The 19,165-nt window shown below is 36.6% G+C and overlaps 10 protein-coding genes across 10 annotated transcripts; 8 read left to right on the top strand and 2 right to left on the bottom strand.

Moving 5' to 3' along the window:
* Positions 1–37: 37 nt before the first annotated feature.
* On the bottom strand, positions 38–1,528 carry RRP3 (RNA-dependent ATPase RRP3; the record flags this gene model as incomplete). Its single annotated transcript, XM_071052864.1, has 1 exon — positions 38–1,528. The coding sequence occupies one exon, from the start codon at positions 1,526–1,528 to the stop codon at positions 38–40; it is 1,491 nt and encodes a 496-aa protein (XP_070911114.1).
* A 416-nt stretch (positions 1,529–1,944) lies between these two features.
* Positions 1,945–3,333, top strand: SSF1 (rRNA-binding ribosome biosynthesis protein; the record flags this gene model as incomplete). Its single annotated transcript, XM_071052863.1, has 1 exon — positions 1,945–3,333. The coding sequence occupies one exon, from the start codon at positions 1,945–1,947 to the stop codon at positions 3,331–3,333; it is 1,389 nt and encodes a 462-aa protein (XP_070911113.1).
* A 511-nt stretch (positions 3,334–3,844) lies between these two features.
* HTD2 (hydroxyacyl-thioester dehydratase HTD2) lies at positions 3,845–4,630 on the top strand (the record flags this gene model as incomplete). Its single annotated transcript, XM_071052862.1, has 1 exon — positions 3,845–4,630. One exon carries the CDS (start codon positions 3,845–3,847, stop codon positions 4,628–4,630), a length of 786 nt encoding a protein of 261 aa, XP_070911112.1.
* Positions 4,631–5,418: 788 nt separating this feature from the next.
* On the top strand, positions 5,419–6,054 carry PCL5 (Pcl5p; the record flags this gene model as incomplete). The annotated part of the gene is made up of 1 exon (XM_071052861.1): positions 5,419–6,054. One exon carries the CDS (start codon positions 5,419–5,421, stop codon positions 6,052–6,054), a length of 636 nt encoding a protein of 211 aa, XP_070911111.1.
* A 479-nt stretch (positions 6,055–6,533) lies between these two features.
* On the top strand, positions 6,534–8,714 carry ERG7 (lanosterol synthase ERG7; the record flags this gene model as incomplete). Its single annotated transcript, XM_071052860.1, has 1 exon — positions 6,534–8,714. One exon carries the CDS (start codon positions 6,534–6,536, stop codon positions 8,712–8,714), a length of 2,181 nt encoding a protein of 726 aa, XP_070911110.1.
* A 327-nt stretch (positions 8,715–9,041) lies between these two features.
* NOP10 (snoRNP complex protein NOP10) lies at positions 9,042–9,215 on the top strand (the record flags this gene model as incomplete). The annotated part of the gene is made up of 1 exon (XM_071052859.1): positions 9,042–9,215. The coding sequence occupies one exon, from the start codon at positions 9,042–9,044 to the stop codon at positions 9,213–9,215; it is 174 nt and encodes a 57-aa protein (XP_070911109.1).
* A 608-nt stretch (positions 9,216–9,823) lies between these two features.
* OSH3 (oxysterol-binding protein related protein OSH3) lies at positions 9,824–12,856 on the top strand (the record flags this gene model as incomplete). The annotated part of the gene is made up of 1 exon (XM_071052858.1): positions 9,824–12,856. One exon carries the CDS (start codon positions 9,824–9,826, stop codon positions 12,854–12,856), a length of 3,033 nt encoding a protein of 1,010 aa, XP_070911108.1.
* Positions 12,857–13,293: 437 nt separating this feature from the next.
* On the top strand, positions 13,294–15,435 carry QNS1 (glutamine-dependent NAD(+) synthetase; the record flags this gene model as incomplete). The annotated part of the gene is made up of 1 exon (XM_071052857.1): positions 13,294–15,435. One exon carries the CDS (start codon positions 13,294–13,296, stop codon positions 15,433–15,435), a length of 2,142 nt encoding a protein of 713 aa, XP_070911107.1.
* An 84-nt stretch (positions 15,436–15,519) lies between these two features.
* On the bottom strand, positions 15,520–16,677 carry PPE1 (phosphoprotein phosphatase methylesterase 1; the record flags this gene model as incomplete). Its single annotated transcript, XM_071052856.1, has 1 exon — positions 15,520–16,677. One exon carries the CDS (start codon positions 16,675–16,677, stop codon positions 15,520–15,522), a length of 1,158 nt encoding a protein of 385 aa, XP_070911106.1.
* Positions 16,678–18,025: 1,348 nt separating this feature from the next.
* PTC7 (type 2C protein phosphatase PTC7) lies at positions 18,026–19,132 on the top strand (the record flags this gene model as incomplete). The annotated part of the gene is made up of 1 exon (XM_071052855.1): positions 18,026–19,132. The coding sequence occupies one exon, from the start codon at positions 18,026–18,028 to the stop codon at positions 19,130–19,132; it is 1,107 nt and encodes a 368-aa protein (XP_070911105.1).
* Positions 19,133–19,165: the final 33 nt, after the last annotated feature.

The following is a 19,165-nucleotide window of genomic DNA, read 5'->3' as shown; positions in this document are numbered from 1 at the left end:
TAAGAATCGATAAGTATACATGTTACTAGGAGTTATTTTATCTTTCTTCCCTATCCATATTTTCCTTTGCCATCATTCTACCTCTTCTACCCTTTCCTCTGGCTTGCTTTTCCTTATTTCTTCTATTCATTTCCATAACCACTTCACCATTAGCCTTGTCTACAGTGTCTCTTAACGTCAAAATAGCGTTTTTATCTACATTTTCTTTTGGTAATTTCTTCCCGAGCACTTCTTCAATTCTTAAAATCAATTCTAGATCATATTGAGATACCAGTGATATCGATTTACCAGATCTACCAGCTCTTGCAGTTCTACCAACTCTGTGAATATAGGATTTAGAATCAACAGGAATGTCATAATTTATAACAATATCTACTGATGGGATATCTAAACCTCTTGCTGCAACATCTGTAGCAACCAAAATTGATCTTTTACCAGCTTTGAAGAGATCTAGAGCACCAGTTCTCTGGTTTTGGTTCAAGTCACCGTGAAGAGCTGTGGCGCTGAATTCTAATAAATTACACAGTCCTGAAAGTCTCTCAGCATTTGCTTTAGTTCTAGTGAAAATGATGATGGTTTTTCCTATAAACTCGTTAAGCAAATAAACTAAGAATGTGTTTTTAAGACCACCGGGTACAACCATTAGTGTCTGAACAAGGGTATCGACGGTTTGATATTTATTGGAAACAGCACATTTTACAGGATTAGTTAAACTTGCCCTTTGCAGTTTGTCTATTTTAGAAGTCATAGTTGCAGAGAACAAATAAGTTGTCCTACCTTGGGTTGGAATGATCTTCAAAATTCTATCTAAAACAGGACCGAACTCCATATCTAGTAATCTATCAGCTTCATCCATAACTAAAAATCTCAATTTCTTTAAGGAAAACCCTTTAGTATTTTCTAAATGGTCCATTAATCTACCTGGGGTAGCTATAATAATGTGAGGTTTTCTCATCAAGTCCCTTGCTTGATCCATCATATTCATACCACCAACAATGCAGGTACTTCTTACACCCATTAGAGAACCTAAAGAGTCAAAAGTCTCCTTGATCTGTTGTGCAAGTTCTCTGGTTGGGGCAAGGATACAAGCATAGTATGGTTGTTGGTCCTCCCAAAGCCTATTTAGGATAGGAATGGCAAAAGCAGCGGTCTTACCGGAACCAGTTTGTGCAAGACCGATGATATCACTACCTTCCAAAGCTGGTGGAATGGCTCTAGCTTGAATTGGTGTGGGTTTAGCATAATTCAAATTCTGACAAGCCTGAATTAGTTCCGGAACCAAATTTAACTGCGTAAATGATTCAAAGGTTTCCTCCTCTTTTTCTTCCTCATCTTCTCCTTCCTCTACCTTAGTTTGGCTTCGTCTAACCTTCTTCTTCTCCACTTCTTCTTCTTCACTTGAATCCACATCAGATCCGGTCTTCTCAGCCTTTAGCTTCTGTTGGTTCTCCAGAGCTCTAGCTCTAATCTTTTCAGCTAGAGAACTCAATTCGTTTTTCTTCGTACTTTTAGTGATTTTATTAGCCATATCTCACTTGATTTCTTATAGTTGTTCTACTTTTTACAATACCAATACAAGTACAAACAATCCACTATACCTCTAAGGCACATATATATAATATATTTCTAATAGCTCATCGCAAAAAAAACTTGCGATGAGCTTTAGCAGCATTTTTTTTTTTTTCAGAGCGCACTGTCTGTTATTTTTTCATTTCTCGAAAATTTTCCAATTTGTGTTGTTCTACGGGCGTTTCTGTGTATTTTGAAAATTTTCAAGTTGTTAAAGTGGGAAACTTGGGCATCGACCAAAATGAAAAAAAAAAAATTAAATTATTAGTTATATAACAAAAAAAAACTTTTTAGCTCATCGCAAGGACAATATATATCTACTGTTTATCAAAGCTTTATATTACCAAGTCAATTGAATAATAAATAAGTACTATAATGGCTAGAAGAAGACAAAAGAAGAGGACACATGCCCAGGTTTTACCGGAAGATGAGAAGGGAATTCCTAAATCCATGGTTATCAGGGTTGGACAAACGTCACTTTCCAACCATTCTTTGAATCAGTTGGTGAAAGATTTCCGTCAGATCATGCAACCTCATACTGCTATCAAGTTGAAGGAGAGGAAATCTAATAAGTTAAAGGATTTCGTTGTTATGTGTGGTCCACTTGGTGTTACGCATTTGTTCATGTTTACTCAGTCAGAGAAGACCGGTAACGTTTCTTTGAAGCTAGCCAGAACTCCAAAGGGTCCAACTATCACTTTTCAAGTAATGGATTACTCCCTGGGCAGAGATATCAAGAAGTTCTTGAGGAGACCTAAGTCTCTTACAAAAGAAGATGTGATGAATCCACCTTTGCTTGTGCTGAATGGGTTCACTACCAAGGCAAAGGACCCAAGCAACGAGAAAGAGGTTGAAAGAGCCAATGTTGAAAAGATCGTTGTGTCCATGTTCCAGAATATTTTCCCTCCATTGAACCCATCCAGGATCCACATAAACTCCATTAAGAGGGTCTTCATGATCAATAAGGATAAGGAGAGTGGTGAAATATCTATGCGTCACTACTTTATCGATGTCAGGGAGGTTGACATATCCAAAAACCTGAAGAAACTTTATAAGGCCAAGAATAACTTGCATAAGGCTATACCGAATCTAAATAAAAAGGAAGACATCTCATCTTTGATTCTTGATCACGATATTGGTGCCTACACTTCTGAGTCTGAGATTGAAGATGATTCTATTGTTAAAGTAATGGACACAGAAACCGTGAAGACTCAACGCTTACCAAGGAAGAAGAAGAATGTTACGGAGGGTGAAGCTAACGACGATGACATCGATATGGATGGTGAAGACAAAAAGCCTGTTGAAACTCTAGATGATGAGCAAGAAGAGAATAAAGAATTAGCACAAGCACCTGTAAGTACACCAAGAAAGAAGGCTATAAGATTAACGGAGATCGGACCAAGACTAACGCTTAAATTGGTTAAGATGGAAGAAGGTATATGTTCCGGAAAGGTTCTACATCACGAATATGTTGAGAAGAGTGACAGTGAGATAAAGGCTTTGGAAAAGAGACACAGAGAAAAGATGAGAATAAAGGAAGAAAGAAGAAAGGAACAAGAAGCTAACATAGCGAAGAAAAAGGCTTCAAAGGAGGCCAAAAAGCAGAGAAAACTAGAGAGAAGAGCTGCTAGAAAGGCGCAAGAAGCTAACGGTGAAGAGAACGAGTCATCATCTGGCTCTGATTCAGGCTCTGATTCAGAAAATGAATACGAGGATGTACCAGAAGACATAGATAGTGATTTGTTTAGTGAAATTGAAGAGTAAAGAAAGAGATAGTATTTGTACCACGGAGTTTTACTATAAACATCGGCCATGCTATCAATGTTTCTTTCAAATGGTCTGATCTGTTCTGGAAAAAAAAAGTATTGTATATTATTTTGAAGCATTCATCATTCGTCATTTAATCAAGTAGTTTATTTGTTGTTTTATTCCAGAAAAAAAAAAAAGGAATGAAAAAAAGATAATTAAGAAAAGAAGAGTTTATATATAGATACTTTTATATTATTATTTTTATTTTTATTTCTTTCCATATATAATATATAATTGTTTCTGTAACTCTTTCTCTCATAATATAAGATCAATTTCTCTTCGTTTTAATTCCACTGTAAAAATTGGAATATAGATGATTTTTGTTAAGTTGTAGGCTCTTAAGAAAGAAAGAAAAAAGGTAAAGAATTAGCCTTATAATAGTAAGAAAGAAAAGGGTACATACATGACAAATACTTGACAGAATAAATAAAGAAATATCTTTTGGAAATTGAAGGAGTTAGAATAGATGTCGTGGCGGTCCTTGAAATGGGTCCAGAGGGACTATTTGAACAGTAATACCCTTGAGCGATTCAACCTCTTGTTTGGCAATATTACTCATCAAGACACTTGCAAACAGTTACAACTAGGAGATCATTTACTCTATATGAATCCCATTTCGAGATCGTTAGACCCCGATGGATACTACAGTTATCAGGCACCACACAGTTTGGTCCCCAATGCACATATGTACACAAAACGCATGTGGACACACGGCGAAATCGAGCAACAGAGGCCCTTATCACTCGAAAAACATTATAATTGCACGGAGACAATCAAATACGTAAAACCTATGGGAACCCATAGCTGTTTCGTGTGCATCGAACGAAGAGTCACAGACGAAAACAACACCCTGTACGTCACAGAACTAAGAACTCTAAAATACACAAATTCAGAAGTGAGTCAACCTAGTGTGCCAGTCTCTATACCGATACCCACTTCCCCAACCACCATTAAATTCACCGATATAGACATACTACAGTACTGCCAGTTGACTAATAACCCTCATAGAATCCATTGGGATTATAGATATGCACGTGACGAGGGACACCAAGATATAGTGGTACCGGGACCGCTGCTGGTACAAACGATGGCCCGGCTATCAAAGAGCATAGGCAAGATCAAATACAAGAACATAGCACCAATATACCCGGAACAAGAACTCGTGGTCCTGAGCAGTACCAAGACCAACTCCCTGTGGCTTGCCAGCCCCACTGGTCAAGCATACGCGACGATCCAACTTCTCTCTAAGTGATTTACTGGAAGAAATTTCTTTCTTTCTTTTTTTTCCCTTTCATCCTTTCTTTCTTTCTTTTTTATTACTCTCCCTTTAAATAAAAAAAGACCGTTGTTGGGGGCTTTTTACTCTCGTGCTTGTTAATACAAAATTGACTCATCGATTTCTATCAAAAAAATTGGGCCTTCTCTCTCTCTCTCTCTCTGTCGGCTTAGAATGGATGTTATGTTGGTATCGGATGTTACAGTTGTGTCGTCCATGTTTATAGTACCCTTTCCTTCAGCACTAGTGATTTCTATTTCTATTCTGATGAGTCAGTTTAAGTTTGGAATGGCAATTGCGTCATTAAAAGCTCTCTCTCTCTCCCTCTCTCTTTTTTTTTCTTTTGCTTAATGATTTATATATAAATGAACATGGATTAGTTGATTTGTTCTTGTTTCATTATATGGAAGAGACAGTGAGAGGAGGAAGAAAATTGGGATTGTTGCGATACTCTCTCTTTTATAATCCTTTTTCTAATATTTTGGTTAAAGAATACTTTTTTTTTTAAAATTAATACTTTGTTAACTTGGGGGTAAAGAAATATTATCAAATAAAATTGTCAAAAATGGTTGGTTTTATTCACTCTCTTTGAGAGAGAGAGATTTTGTTTTTGGAATTAGGACTTGTAAAAGAATAGGTTTAAGTTAAAACATACAATAAAAGCAACTTATTTTTTTTTGATTAAGAACACATAGAATATTACACCATTTTTTTTTTGTCTTTTTTGTTCTTTTTTGATAAACTATACATTACACAATAGCATTATGATTACACCTCTTAAGGATACAGTTAGTGTTTCAGAGGTTTCCCAAGCGAATTATAATACACCACCTTATGAATTATTGAATTTACCGCATCAGGAGGCACATGAACAAGTTAATCTGTGTGATGTTGTCGCATTTATCTCTGACAAGATGGCCACTGTTAAGCAAGGGAAGAGGATAAATAACTCTGTGGCCTCAATTACTGGGTTTTTGAAAGAAGTGATGAAAAGGGCCCAGATCAATAAGAATATACTACTACTGGCTTCGATTTATTTCAAGAACTTGGTTAGCTCGTACAAGGAGGAACTACCAGACTTTGCATGCTGTGGCAAGAGACTGTTATTGGTCTGTCTTATTCTAGCTCACAAGTTCTCCAACGACATGACATTCTCCATGAGAACCTGGACACAAGTTAGTGGCCTACCCACTATGAGTATTAGTATCATGGAGCGTTGGTGTCTTAAACAGTTGAACTATGGTTTATACATCAATAACGAAACCTTGGCATCTTGGACACAGGATATCGCCGGATACCATAAACGTAACTTCTCCACCACTCCAATGCCAAAGAAAAGATCAATCGATACACAATATAACGAATACACAAATAAAAGAGCTCGCAGAAGCATTGTTTAGCATTTTTTCCTACCAAAAATTGCTTGGCTACTACATGGGAGAACCAATATAATTTACATGTTGATTCTTTAACGACTAAAATAAAATAATAAACAATTATAAAAAAAAACTAAAAAAAATTTAAAAAAACATTAAAAAAAAAAAAAAAAAAAAAAAAACCTAACAATTACGTCAACCAAAAAGATATTCATACGCATACATAAACTCATTCATAACTATAAAACCAACTAAAAAATACAATGCATTATTTCAAACTCATATTCAAATTCGTAGTTTCTTGTATATCCAGGGCCTCTTCGTTAAATTTTTGTATACCTTCGTATAGCTTCGTTTGTGCCTAAGTTTTTCTTAGTGCCTATAGAAAAAAAAATTTGGCAGACCTTATATAAGAACATCGAGATGGACATCTTCTGCCATAAGTAGTCTTCCAATATACCACAGTCATATACAATACTATTGCAAGGAAGAAAGAAGCACAAATGGTTGAATTATATTCTGATGTGGTAGGAGTTCCTCGTACGGATCCGAAGAGATGGCGTCTTAGAACTGATGAGTTAGGTAGAGAATCATGGGATTATATCAATGAAGACCAAGTAGACAGTGATCCTCAATCTACGTTTGTTCAATGGTTGTTGCAACAGGATGACTTTCCTACACCAATGCCAAGAAAGGAAGGTGAACCATTGACACCCGAGCAAGCTTGTGCAAATGGTGCTTCGTTCTTCAAGTTGTTGCAGGACCCTGTCTCTGGTATCTTCCCGTGCCAGTACAAGGGCCCTATGTTCATGACTATTGGGTACATTGCGGTGAATTATATTGCCGGTATCGAGATTCCCGAGCATGAACGAATTGAGATGATTAGATACATTGTTAATACAGCACACCCAGTTGATGGTGGGTGGGGTCTACATTCCGTGGATAAATCTACTGCCTTTGGGACTGTATTAAACTACGTAAACTTGCGTTTGTTAGGCCTACCAAGCGATCACATTGTTTGTAAAAGAGCTAGAGATACCTTACATAGGTTAGGTGGTGCCATTGGTGCACCTCACTGGGGTAAGACTTGGTTAAGTATCCTAAACTTGTATAAATGGGAGGGTGTCAATCCAGCTCCACCAGAGACTTGGCTTTTACCTTACTCTTTACCGATCCACCCAGGTAGATGGTGGGTACATACCAGAGGTGTATATCTTCCAATCAGTTACCTATCTCTTGTTAGATATTCTTGTGAGTTAACTCCGCTGCTGGAAGAAATTAAATCGGAGATCTATGTCAAACCATTTGATACTATCGACTTCTCGAAACATAGGAACACAGTTTGTGGGGTGGATCTATACTACCCACATAGCAAAGTCCTTGACATTGCTAATGACTTCATCGTCTTCTATGAAAAATATTTGAGACCTAGAGTAGTTTCAGCAATTTCGAAGAAAACCGTTTACAATCTAATTAAAAAGGAAATCGAAAATACTGATTCCCTATGTATTGCTCCAGTGAACCAGGCTTTCTGTGCCTTGGTGACACTAATTGAGGAAGGTAAGGATTCTAAGGCGTTCCAGAGATTCCAATATAGATTTAAGGACGCTCTATTCCATGGGCCTCAGGGAATGACCGTCATGGGGACTAACGGTGTTCAAACTTGGGACTGTGCATTCATGATCCAGTACTTCTTTGTTGCAGGATTGGCTGAAAAGCCAGAGTTCTATGAAACAATCTCACGGGCCTACAAATTCCTTTGCAGATCCCAATTCGACACCGAGTGTGTCAATGGTAGCTTTAGGGACAACCGAGTTGGTGCCTGGGGTTTCAGCACGAAAACCCAGGGATATGTAGTCTCTGACTGTACCGCTGAGGCCATCAAGGCGATCATAATGGTTAGAAACTCTCCAGTGTTTGCAGAACTTCATGACGAAATAACGGACGAAAGGTTATGTAAAGGTATTGATGTTCTCTTGGAACTTCAAAACGTTGGTAAATTTGAGTATGGATCATTTGCCACATACGAAAAGATAAAGGCTCCATTGGCTATGGAAAAGCTGAATCCAGCTGAAGTTTTCGGTAATATTATGGTTGAATATCCATACGTTGAGTGCACTGATTCCAGTGTTCTCGGTCTAACATACTTCCACAAGTATTACGACTACAGAAAGGAGGAGATCTCCCACAGGATCAGAATTGCTATTGACTACATCAAACAAGCCCAACAGGAAGATGGTGGATGGTACGGTTGCTGGGGTATCTGTTTCACTTATGCCGGGATGTTCGCCATGGAGGCACTGCATTCCGTAGGAGAGACATACAACAACTCACTCACTGTCCGTAAAGGCTGTGACTACCTCCTCAGTAAACAAATGCCCGACGGTGGCTGGGGTGAGTCAATGAAGTCAAGTGAACTACACGACTACGTCGACAGCCCACAATCACTAGTGGTCCAAACAGCTTGGGCACTAATCGCACTACTGCTGGCCAAATGCCCAGACCACGAGGCCATAGACAAAGGTATCGAGCTCCTGAAATCAAGACAATTGCCCTCTGGTGAGTGGAAGTTTGAGAGCGCAGAAGGTGTATTCAACCACTCCTGCGCCATCGAATACCCAAGTTACAGATTCCTCTTCCCAATCAAGGCACTCGGCCTCTACACAAGATCCTTACGCCAATAAATACCAAACCAAAAGAACATAACGACATTACATATCAATAATCATATTTTATTACATTACATTTATATTAATATACTCAATTATATAGGAATATGCAAAGCACATCAGTATATACGAAATATCTTTCTGCAGCATTTTCTTCGTCATCCGCCCACCTCAGAAACCAAAAATTTTTTGAAGCAAAAAAAAAAAAGTTCAAAAGAAAATTTTCTTTGCGATGAGCTTTTATTATATTATACTATACTGTATTATAATACAATAGAAGTTCTGGGGAAGAGGAATAACTATTCAATAAAGACAAAAACAGATTAAAAAAGAACTGCCACAATGCATTTGATGTACACTTTGGACAACGAAGGTAAGAGAGTTTACACTTTGAAGAAGACTACTGAGGAAGGTGAGATCACCAAGTCAGCTCATCCAGCTAGATTCTCCCCAGATGACAAGTACTCCAGACAAAGAGTCACTTTGAAGAAGAGATACGGTTTGCTACCACAATAAGTGAAATAAGAAATGAAATGAAAAGCATAAAAACCACCATGTATACTATAGATATTGAATGTATAAAAGGCATAATAAAATACCAAAAATACAATATAATTTCACTCTTATGTTACCGTTGAATGTTTTACTATATAAATCATTGTTTTACTATATAAATCATTGTTTTACTATATAAATCATTGTTTTAACTACATAAATCATTGTTTTAACTACATAAATCATTGTTTTAACTACATAAAAATTGATGTTGATAGATGTGTAACAATTGTTGTTATACTACTAAAATTATAATATTGGGAGCTTTAATAGTTTTTCACCATACGATAAACGAAAAAAAAAAAAAGCTCAACATAGTTGCAGATCAAACCCAAAACCGAAAAAACTAAAATAAATGCGGTGGGGGGAGAAAGAGAGAGATAGATAGATAAACAGTTATAACTTAACAGGATCAGCAATTACCTCTTAACTAAGCCTTCTTCTTCTTTAAAACAAATACAACAATAAAAAAAAAAACTTAAAAGGGGAGAGAAGGGAAAAAAAAACTGGATAGACCCTATTTTTTTCTAAATATCACCAACTTAACACACACGGTAAAGATTCACAAGATGGAGACTATAGATATTCAGAACCGGTGTTTTGTTGTGAGATGGGTGAAGTGTGAGAAGGGGGACACGATAAATTATCAGGTTAAGCCGTTGAAGAAGTCGATTCAGCTCGGTATATACAAAAAGCTGAAGAATGATGTGGAAGGCCACGCTACTGCTGTACATATTGCACCAGATACTAGGACGATGCTGGATTACACGTCTAGGACTCTGTTACAGAGAAACAGCTCGATCTACAGTGGATCGAACTCTTCAAAGTCGACCACAAGCCCTAAGGGCCCAAGGTCGCGTCAGGACAGCTCAAACTCTATAGCACACACTGCAGATTCCAAGAAACGTGGTAATTCCAGTTCTAACTTGTCAATTGCTGATATTCAGCAACAAACGCAAGATTTACCATTGAAAGAAAAACTGATAGCATCTGGTTTCACTTTGGTGGAGTCCATGGGCACTGTTCATGGTAATCAGTTTAAACAAGGTGTAATAGAGGTTAAAGATGACGACTATTACTATGCATTTATCTTGGACAACTCATCCTCCAAGAATGCTAAGAAGAAACTGCTATTTAATGCCAGTATAGTAAAAACTGATGCTCAATCAATCACTGGTAAAAAAGTGGGGTATTCGTCTACATCTCTGACCAGCAAGACCATAAATGGATTAAACAAAGGATCAGCGTCCCAGCTCTCAATGAATGGACAGAATGGCAAATCATGTCATAACAAAAGTAATAATTCCGTTATGAGGGTTGGTCAAGGGAGATATCTCCAAGGTTACTTGTTGAAGAAAAGGAGAAAAAGACTGCAAGGATTCCGAAAGAGATTTTTTACATTGGACTACAGGTACGGGACCTTGTCATATTATCTGAATGATCACAATCAGACCTGTAGAGGTGAAATGGTCATTAACTTATCCACTGTTAGTGCCAATAAAAAGGATAGAATCATTATCATTGACTCGGGCATGGAACTGTGGTTTATGAAGGCATCGGATACTAATACCTGGCAAACTTGGGTTGATGCTTTGCAATCATGTTTTGAACTAACAGAACCTATTCCTGAAGATGATGAAAATATTGATGAGGACGAGCATACTATAGGCCCTACGTCCTCTAAAATTAATGATAGAAATGTGTCAGCAGAAGCAGATAACTTACAAACTCCCAGACCAAGGTTAGGGGAAAGCAGTGCTCCTGCTAGTACAAGAAGCACTGATTACACACCACTACCGGATAGTGTGTATAATGAGTATACTGGGAATTTGATGTTAATTCAGGAATGGATAGAAAAATGTAAATTGGAATCATTAAGGTATGTTCCTGTTAGGAACGAGTTCAATCTTGGATCAGAGCTATCAGAAAAAGAAAAAAAGACTGAAATGTATCTAGCCGGGATCAACTCGCCTATAAACACTGCATCTACAGACTCTCTGGAGAACATTCATGAGGATACTCCTACTTCTCATTCTCTGTATCGTAAACTTTCTGAAATGGAGACCTTTATGGGACAATTTATTAAGCAAAGTAAACTACTACTAAGAGACCATCAATTAATATCCAGGCAAGTTAAAGAAAATCGTTATTCCATAATTTCGAGCGTCAGTGATAACGAGGAATATTTTGATGCTAGAGATGGATTAACTCAAGGTGTCATACTGTTAGATGACGCCGAAGATGATAGTGGCGATACTGAATATAGTAAGGATGAACCGGAAATAGGAGTTGATGATCTTGAAGATGATGAGTACGATAGTGAAGATCTTGACATGAGACACCATACAACTAATGAGTATAGTTCCACAGAGAGTTTGCTACTGAATGAAAAGACTAAGACGATAGAGTCTTCTGTGCCTGAAACTATGTCAAGAAGAGGCTCTGTACCAATGATAGAAACAACTTTGTATCCATTTCCGATCGTTAAGGATATTGTTAGAAGATCTGATATTAAACCCTCAACCTCCACACCTCCAAGTCTTTTATCTTTCCTAAGGAAAAATGTGGGAAAGGATTTATCTTCGATCACTATGCCAGTTACATCTAATGAACCACTATCTATTTTGCAAGTCATCTCAGAAGCTTTTGAATACGCCGATATTTTACACCCGAAAAGGGATATGCAGCCATTAACCTCGGTAGCCATATTTGCTATTTCTGCTCTCTCGATTCAAAGGGATAAGACAAGAGCTCTAAGAAAACCCTTCAACCCTCTATTGGGTGAGACATTTGAATATATTCACGAACGTTACGGTTTCCGTCTAATTGCAGAAAAGGTGAGCCATAAGCCACAAATATTTGCATTTAATGTGGAACATCCTCAATGGACCTGCGAATATACAATGACACCTGTTCAGAAGTTCTGGGGTAAGTCTTTAGAATTGAATAACGAAGGTACAATTAAGTTGACCCTTAAAAAGACAGGTGTAGTTTATAAATGGGTACAACCCACTACTATGGTAAAAAATTTAATAGCGGGTGAGAGATATACTGAACCGGTAAATGAGTTTGAAATAGAAGGTTCAGATGGTAGTAAGGCCAAGGTTACCTTCCAAAAAACAGGGATGTTCGGTGGTAGATCAGAGTCCCTCAGTGTTTCTATCTCTCCTTCCAAGGGCTCTAAATGGAAGAAGCAGACATTAAAGGGTAAATGGACCGAATCTTTGGAAGATGCCAGTACTCATAAGAAACTATGGCATGTGGGTGATTTAGTCAAGAATTCACAAAGCAAATATGGCTTCACAACGTTTACAGCCCATTTAAACGAGATTACGGATATTGAAAAGAATGAACTTCCTCCTACGGATTCAAGATTAAGACCGGATATTCAAGCTTATGAGATTGGCGATTTAGAAAAGGCTGAGGAACTCAAGTTAAAGTTAGAACAACTACAACGTGATCGTAGATTAAACAACAAAGATGTGGTTCCTAAATATTTTGAGAAAGTATCTAATACTGAGTGGAAAATAATTGAGGGACCGAATAATTACTGGGAGAGAAGAAAGAGAAAGGATTGGTCAGGTATTGAAGACCTATGGTAATGTAAAAAATCAACCTAGACTCGAACATTGGGTTACTTTACTCCTAGATATTTTTGTATGATTTGATGATGAAAAAATATTGATGAATTATTTTGTTATTTTGTCTTTAACGGTGGCAAGTTAAAAAAAATAAAATGAAACTACAACTACAATGAATTTTAGATGATATATTTATACCGTTCTCGAATACTTTTTGTATAGATTGGCATTATTTGAGTATTTATTCGATTTTATTTACTATATGCATTCATATAATATTTAGCTCATTTCGTTAATGAAGATAATATAGGGAGTTCGTCAAGGCAATTTGGGCATCGCTAAAATAAATTAATATTCAATTTATTAATTTTAAATGAGTAAGGAGCCATTGAGGAAGGGTTTTCTTTATTGATTGTCTATATATTGTTACCAGGTAGCCAAACGATATAAGTATAAAAATGTCACATTTAGTAACTCTAGCAACGTGCTCTCTGAACCAGTGGGCGTTGGACTTTGAAGGTAACAGGGATAGAATTGTGGAGTCCATTAGGATTGCTAAAGAACAAGGGGCACGTTTGAGAGTAGGTCCTGAATTGGAGATTAGTGGTTATGGTTGTTTGGATCATTACTTGGAAAATGACGTTTGTTTACACTCATGGGAGATGTATGCACAGATATTGAAAAACCCAGAAACACACGGTTTGATTCTTGACATCGGTATGCCTTTGCTTCATAAGAATGTCCGTTATAATTGTCGTTTATTGTCTTTAGACGGTAAAATTTTGTTCATTAGACCTAAAATCTGGTTGGCTAATGATGGGAATTATCGCGAAATGAGGTTCTTTACTCCTTGGTTAAAGCCTGGTGTAGTTGAGGAAATTACATTACCACCTATGATTCAAAAAATCACTGGACAGAAAAAGGTAATGTTTGGTGATGCTGTTATTAACACAATTGATACATGTATCGGTGCTGAGACATGTGAAGAGGTGTTCACACCTCAATCCCCTCATATCTCAATGTCTTTAGAAGGTGTTGAGATTATAACTAATTCTTCCGGGTCCCATCATGAATTGCGTAAATTAAACAGCAGACTAGATCTGATCATTAATGGTACTGGACGTTGTGGTGGTGTGTACTTATATGCTAACCAAAGAGGCTGTGATGGTGATAGGTTATATTATGACGGTGGGGCTCTTATTGCTGTCAATGGTAAAGTTGTTGCGCAAGGTAAACAATTCGCTTTGGATGATGTTGAAGTTGTTACCGCTACTGTAGATCTTGAAGAAGTTAGAAATCATAGGGCTTCTATTATGTCCAGAGGTATGCAAGCTTCCTTAACTGAATTAAAATACAAACATGTAGATGTTGAAGTTGAATTGGCTCCGAAATCTTCAAGATTCAACCCAATAGTTGTTCCTACCCCAAAAACAGAACCATTTTATCACAAACTTGAAGAAGAGATTGCTCTGGGACCAGCATGTTGGATGTGGGATTATATAAGACGTTGTAATGGCTCTGGCTATTTCTTACCCTTATCTGGTGGGATTGACTCCTGTGCTACTGCTATGATTGTCCATTCTATGTGTAGATTAGTCCATACTGCATGTCATGAGGGAAATGAGTTAGTGCTTTCTGATGTGAGAAGAATTACTAGAAGTCCTGAGGATTGGATTCCAGAATCTCCTCAAGAAATAGCAGGCAAAATATTTCACACTTGTTTCATGGGTACTGAAAATTCATCAGTAGAAACTAGAAGCAGAAGTAAAGCCTTATCTAAAGAAATCGGTTCATATCATGTTGATCTAAATATGGACAGTTTAGTTTCTAGTGTGGTTTCCTTATTTGAAGTTGCTACAGGTAAAAAACCAATTTTTAAAATTTTTGGTGGATCTCAGATTGAGAATCTTGCTTTACAAAATATCCAGGCCCGTCTGAGAATGGTTTTGGCCTACTTATTTGCTCAATTGCTTCCATGGGTTCGTGGTATTCCAAATACCGGTGGTTTGTTGGTATTGGGTAGCGCCAATGTTGATGAGTGTCTTCGTGGTTATTTAACTAAGTATGACTGTTCATCTGCTGATATTAACCCTATTGGTGGTATTTCCAAGACTGACTTGAAAAAATTCATCAAATATGCCGCTGAAGAATATGATATGCCTATTTTAAATGAATTTTTAGATGCAACTCCTACAGCTGAATTGGAACCAATTACCGAAGACTATGTACAATCGGATGAAAAGGATATGGGAATGACGTATGAGGAGCTGAGTGTATTTGGTTACTTAAGAAAGGTTGAAAAGTGTGGTCCATACTCTATGTTCTTGAAGCTTCTGCATGAATGGACTCCTAGGTTAACACCAGCACAAGTTGCTGAGAAGGTGAAGAGATTTTTCTTTTTTTACGCTATCAATAGACATAAACAAACCGTTCTAACACCAAGTTACCATGCTGTACAGTATTCTCCAGATGATAACAGATTCGATTTGAGACCATTTCTCATTAACCCTAGATTCCCTTGGGCTTCTAAAAAGATCGATGAAGTGGTCAAGCAATGTGAAGCGCACTCGGATGATCTTGATTTCATGACTATTGACTAGTATTTTGGACAAAATTTGGTGTAACTACTTAAAAAATTATGGATAAAGATTTATAAAACTATATTTACGTTATATAGGCAGTGTCTATTTTTTAGCTGAACCCCAATTGGATTTTATTACAACATTTTTATTGTCATTACGTTTCCAGAAATCAATTAGTGTAATTGCGGTCTTTTTTGGGGCATCTTCTTGAATAAAATGGCCTGATTCCTGAAAAACTACTAATTGATATTTTCCTTGCATTTGTCCTATGATTAGATCCTTATCAAGATTATCGTTCCCAGCAATAATTAATAGTTTAGAAGTGGGCAGGGAAACAAATTTCTTTGACAATCCACCAAACCAACTACCCCAGTATGGACTAAAGGTTTTAAGGTCTGTCCTTCTTACGACCTTTCCGCTTGGCAGAGGTCTAAAAAGTGCTGGTATTGCTACTTCTGCGCTTTCTTTACATCTTGATAAGTTATGGTCCATATGCCATGTGACTGCTTCATTATAGTCACTGAAGAGGTTTGGAGTCACTTTTAAGTAATGATCAACTTTTTCTAAAGCTGATATAGCTGCCTCCTCAACAATATCAAACATTGCAACACCAATAACTTGGCGTTTCCATTTGGTATTTAACTTTTCGAATGAGAAAGTGCTGATGCTGCCACCTAATGAATGACCTACTAATATTATTGAGAGTTTTTCTTGACGTAGATATGACAACTTATCAGATATGAAACTATCTAAAAGCTTACAAAAGTCATCTGCAAATTCATCTCTACTATAACTTTTTTTTACATCATCATTCATAAATACTGTTTCGCCGTGGTTACGGGCATCGAAACTAAAAAGACCACATTTATCATTTAACTGTTCTCTCAAATGTTTGGCTAAATTTGCAAATGTGAGTCCCGATGATCCAGCACCGTGGTGGAAAACAAATATCGGTATCGACATTGTTCCAGTTTCCTTTGGAAAAGAATAGTATGTATTAAATTTTAGGTTCCTTGATTGAATCTGTATTACTTCATTGTATTCAAAAAACTTATCCCACGTAACCTCAGGTTTAGCTTCTTCTCTATTGCTTAGATGTACTTTGTTAAATTTTTGTTTTAGAGATGGCAATTCACTGATATCATCAAATTCTTCAGCTTCATCATCACTCCCCTTTTTTTCATATTTTAAATTCTGCAAGATTGGACCTGCTTCATCCAGGTGCCTTAGTAAAATATTTTTCCTCAGATTGTCAGACATATCTTATTAGTTAATTGTCCTACCTATAATCTGAATTAGTAGACTTACCAGATATTTGATTATTTAATAAATATATTATTATCGTTTATAAATCAATTTTTTTGTAATTTTTTTTTTCCGTTATATTAACCTAGAACAAGATATATATATGAATGGTTAAACAATCACATGATATTTTGAAATGATCAGAGACAAGATATTAAAGTAATGTGTCAAATTATATTTTAATGCAGAGTCATTCGAATAAATATTATCACAGTGAAGATAATCTGCAAGTAATGCTGGAATATTATGTTTAGTAGGTAAAATACGATGTACGGTACAAAGCAAAAAAATTAAAAAATGCAAATAACTCAACAGTAGAGTTAACTTTAATTCTAACAGCTATTCATATAGTTATTCATATAGTTATTCTTTCCTAGAGACATGTATCTTCGAAATAGTTCTGCGCAAACCTTTTCCTTATCATCATCCGTTATAATGACCTCAATCACCTTTTTTTTTTTATTTTCTAGTCTTTTTTTACTAAATTTATCAAAATATAAACCAACAATATATTCTATACTTGTTAAACCAAAAATGTCAACGGTTTTTAATAGACGATCATGCAAGTTCGATAAAATTGCCCCAGCGGCAGTTTAGGAGCCGTAGAATTTTCTTATGATCAATTTATTCTTCTACGTATATACAATTATATCAAGTAGACACTACTTCCATAAAAAATTCCCTTCTTTCATCTATTAGACTATACTAATATAATATAAAATTCATTTTATTTTTTCTCCTCCTCTCAGTAATTTTAATATTCTACCGGAAGATTTACAGCAGCGCTTACATAATGAAAGCTTAAGTCCAAAAAAAGAAGAAGATAGAGATTACTCATGATTAGTAAACCATATTCATTTAGATATTAATTATTTAGCGCTATTACGAGGTTCAGTCTTTAAAGTTTGAGGGTTGTCGAAGGATACAAAATACCATCAAAACACTATACAGGTCAGACAAAGATATACCAGGAGTTATTAAATAAATTTTGGATTCTTATTGTATTTATTGTTGTAATCTCTTTATAATTTAAATATGAATAAATAAAAGTAATTATATTGTAACGTTTTGAAGTTGTTTGAAGTAATAGCATTATTTGTAGCTATCGGTCGGTAAAAAATTCCGTAGTACGACAAATCTGGCAATTTTACCCAGGGAAAGGCGTTTTTGTTGTGAGTTAAATTAGTTGCAATGCAGTTAAAATCAATGGGGACCCTAGCTAAGCGGTACGAGTTGGCATAACTGGAAGTATTGTTTACATTGTTATTTGCTGAACCATTCATATTAAAGAAGACTGCGAACTATGTATGCTTCCTTTGGTGTAAGGACGGGTCCCTGGGTATTGACTCAAAGTATGTTGATTTTCTGTGTTTTGATTTTGGGATTAGGATTATTACTAACAAATCCGGGGCTCGAAAGCCTAGGAATTCATGCAGGAGGTGTTCCACAATATGTTTATAAACGTGTATTTAATGACTGCTCGAAAAGACTTTTCTTCTCAGGTGGGAAAAGTTGGTACTGGGGTGGTAACAGCAACGGATCAGCAATTGATCCTTCCAGTGGACATACATTTGCTTACAAAACTGCGGTAGCCTTTCAACCCAAGGATAGGGATGATCAAATATATCAGAAATTAAAGGATTCCCTCCAGTCTCCAACTGGTGAAGATAACTACTTTGTACAAGCGAACGCTATGGATGATTTATTCGCCGGCGTTGCAGATGGTGTCGGTGGATGGGCTGAACATGGATATGATAGTAGCGCCATATCCAGAGAATTATGTAAAGCTCTTCAAGAGTTTACAGCTATATCAGTAAAACCTCTTACTCCTAAACAAGTACTTGATAATGCCTACTCTAAGATTAAGGCCGAGAATATCGTGAAGGTTGGTGGTACTACCGCTACTGTAGCGCATTTAAAAAGTAATGGCTCTTTAGAAGTCGCAAATTTAGGTGATTCCTGGTGTGCTGTTTTTAGGGATGCAAAATTGGTCTTTGAAACGAAGGCCCAAACGTTAGGATTTAATACCCCTTACCAGTTAGCCATCATCCCCGATGAAATCCAAGAGGCAGCTGCTAAAAATGGTAATCGTTATATCCAAAATGTACCAACCGATGCTGATGAGTACTCATTTCAATTAGAGAAAGACGATGTGGTTATTTTGGCTACCGATGGTGTTACTGACAATATTGCCATTAGTGATATTGAGATATTCCTTAGAGATAACAAGGCGAAAATTGATTCTGATATCCATGGGGTAACACAAGACTTAGTTCGAAATGTTGTGAAGATCAGCAAAGATTCTGAATTTCCAAGTGTATTTGCTCAAGAAATCTCTAAGATGACAGGTAAGTTGTACAAAGGTGGTAAAGAAGATGATATAACAATGGTTATGATAAAGGTTGACTAAGGTCATCCTCATTGTAGTTGCTTTCAATAGCAA

Source organism: Nakaseomyces bracarensis (genome assembly GCF_045282275.1).
Source record: "Nakaseomyces bracarensis strain CBM3 chromosome Unknown Scaff10_0, whole genome shotgun sequence".
NCBI classification, from domain to species: Eukaryota; Fungi; Ascomycota; class Saccharomycetes; order Saccharomycetales; family Saccharomycetaceae; genus Nakaseomyces; species Nakaseomyces bracarensis.
The sequence above is the reverse complement of the archived record's forward strand: the minus strand, read 5'-3'. Positions and strand labels throughout refer to the sequence as shown.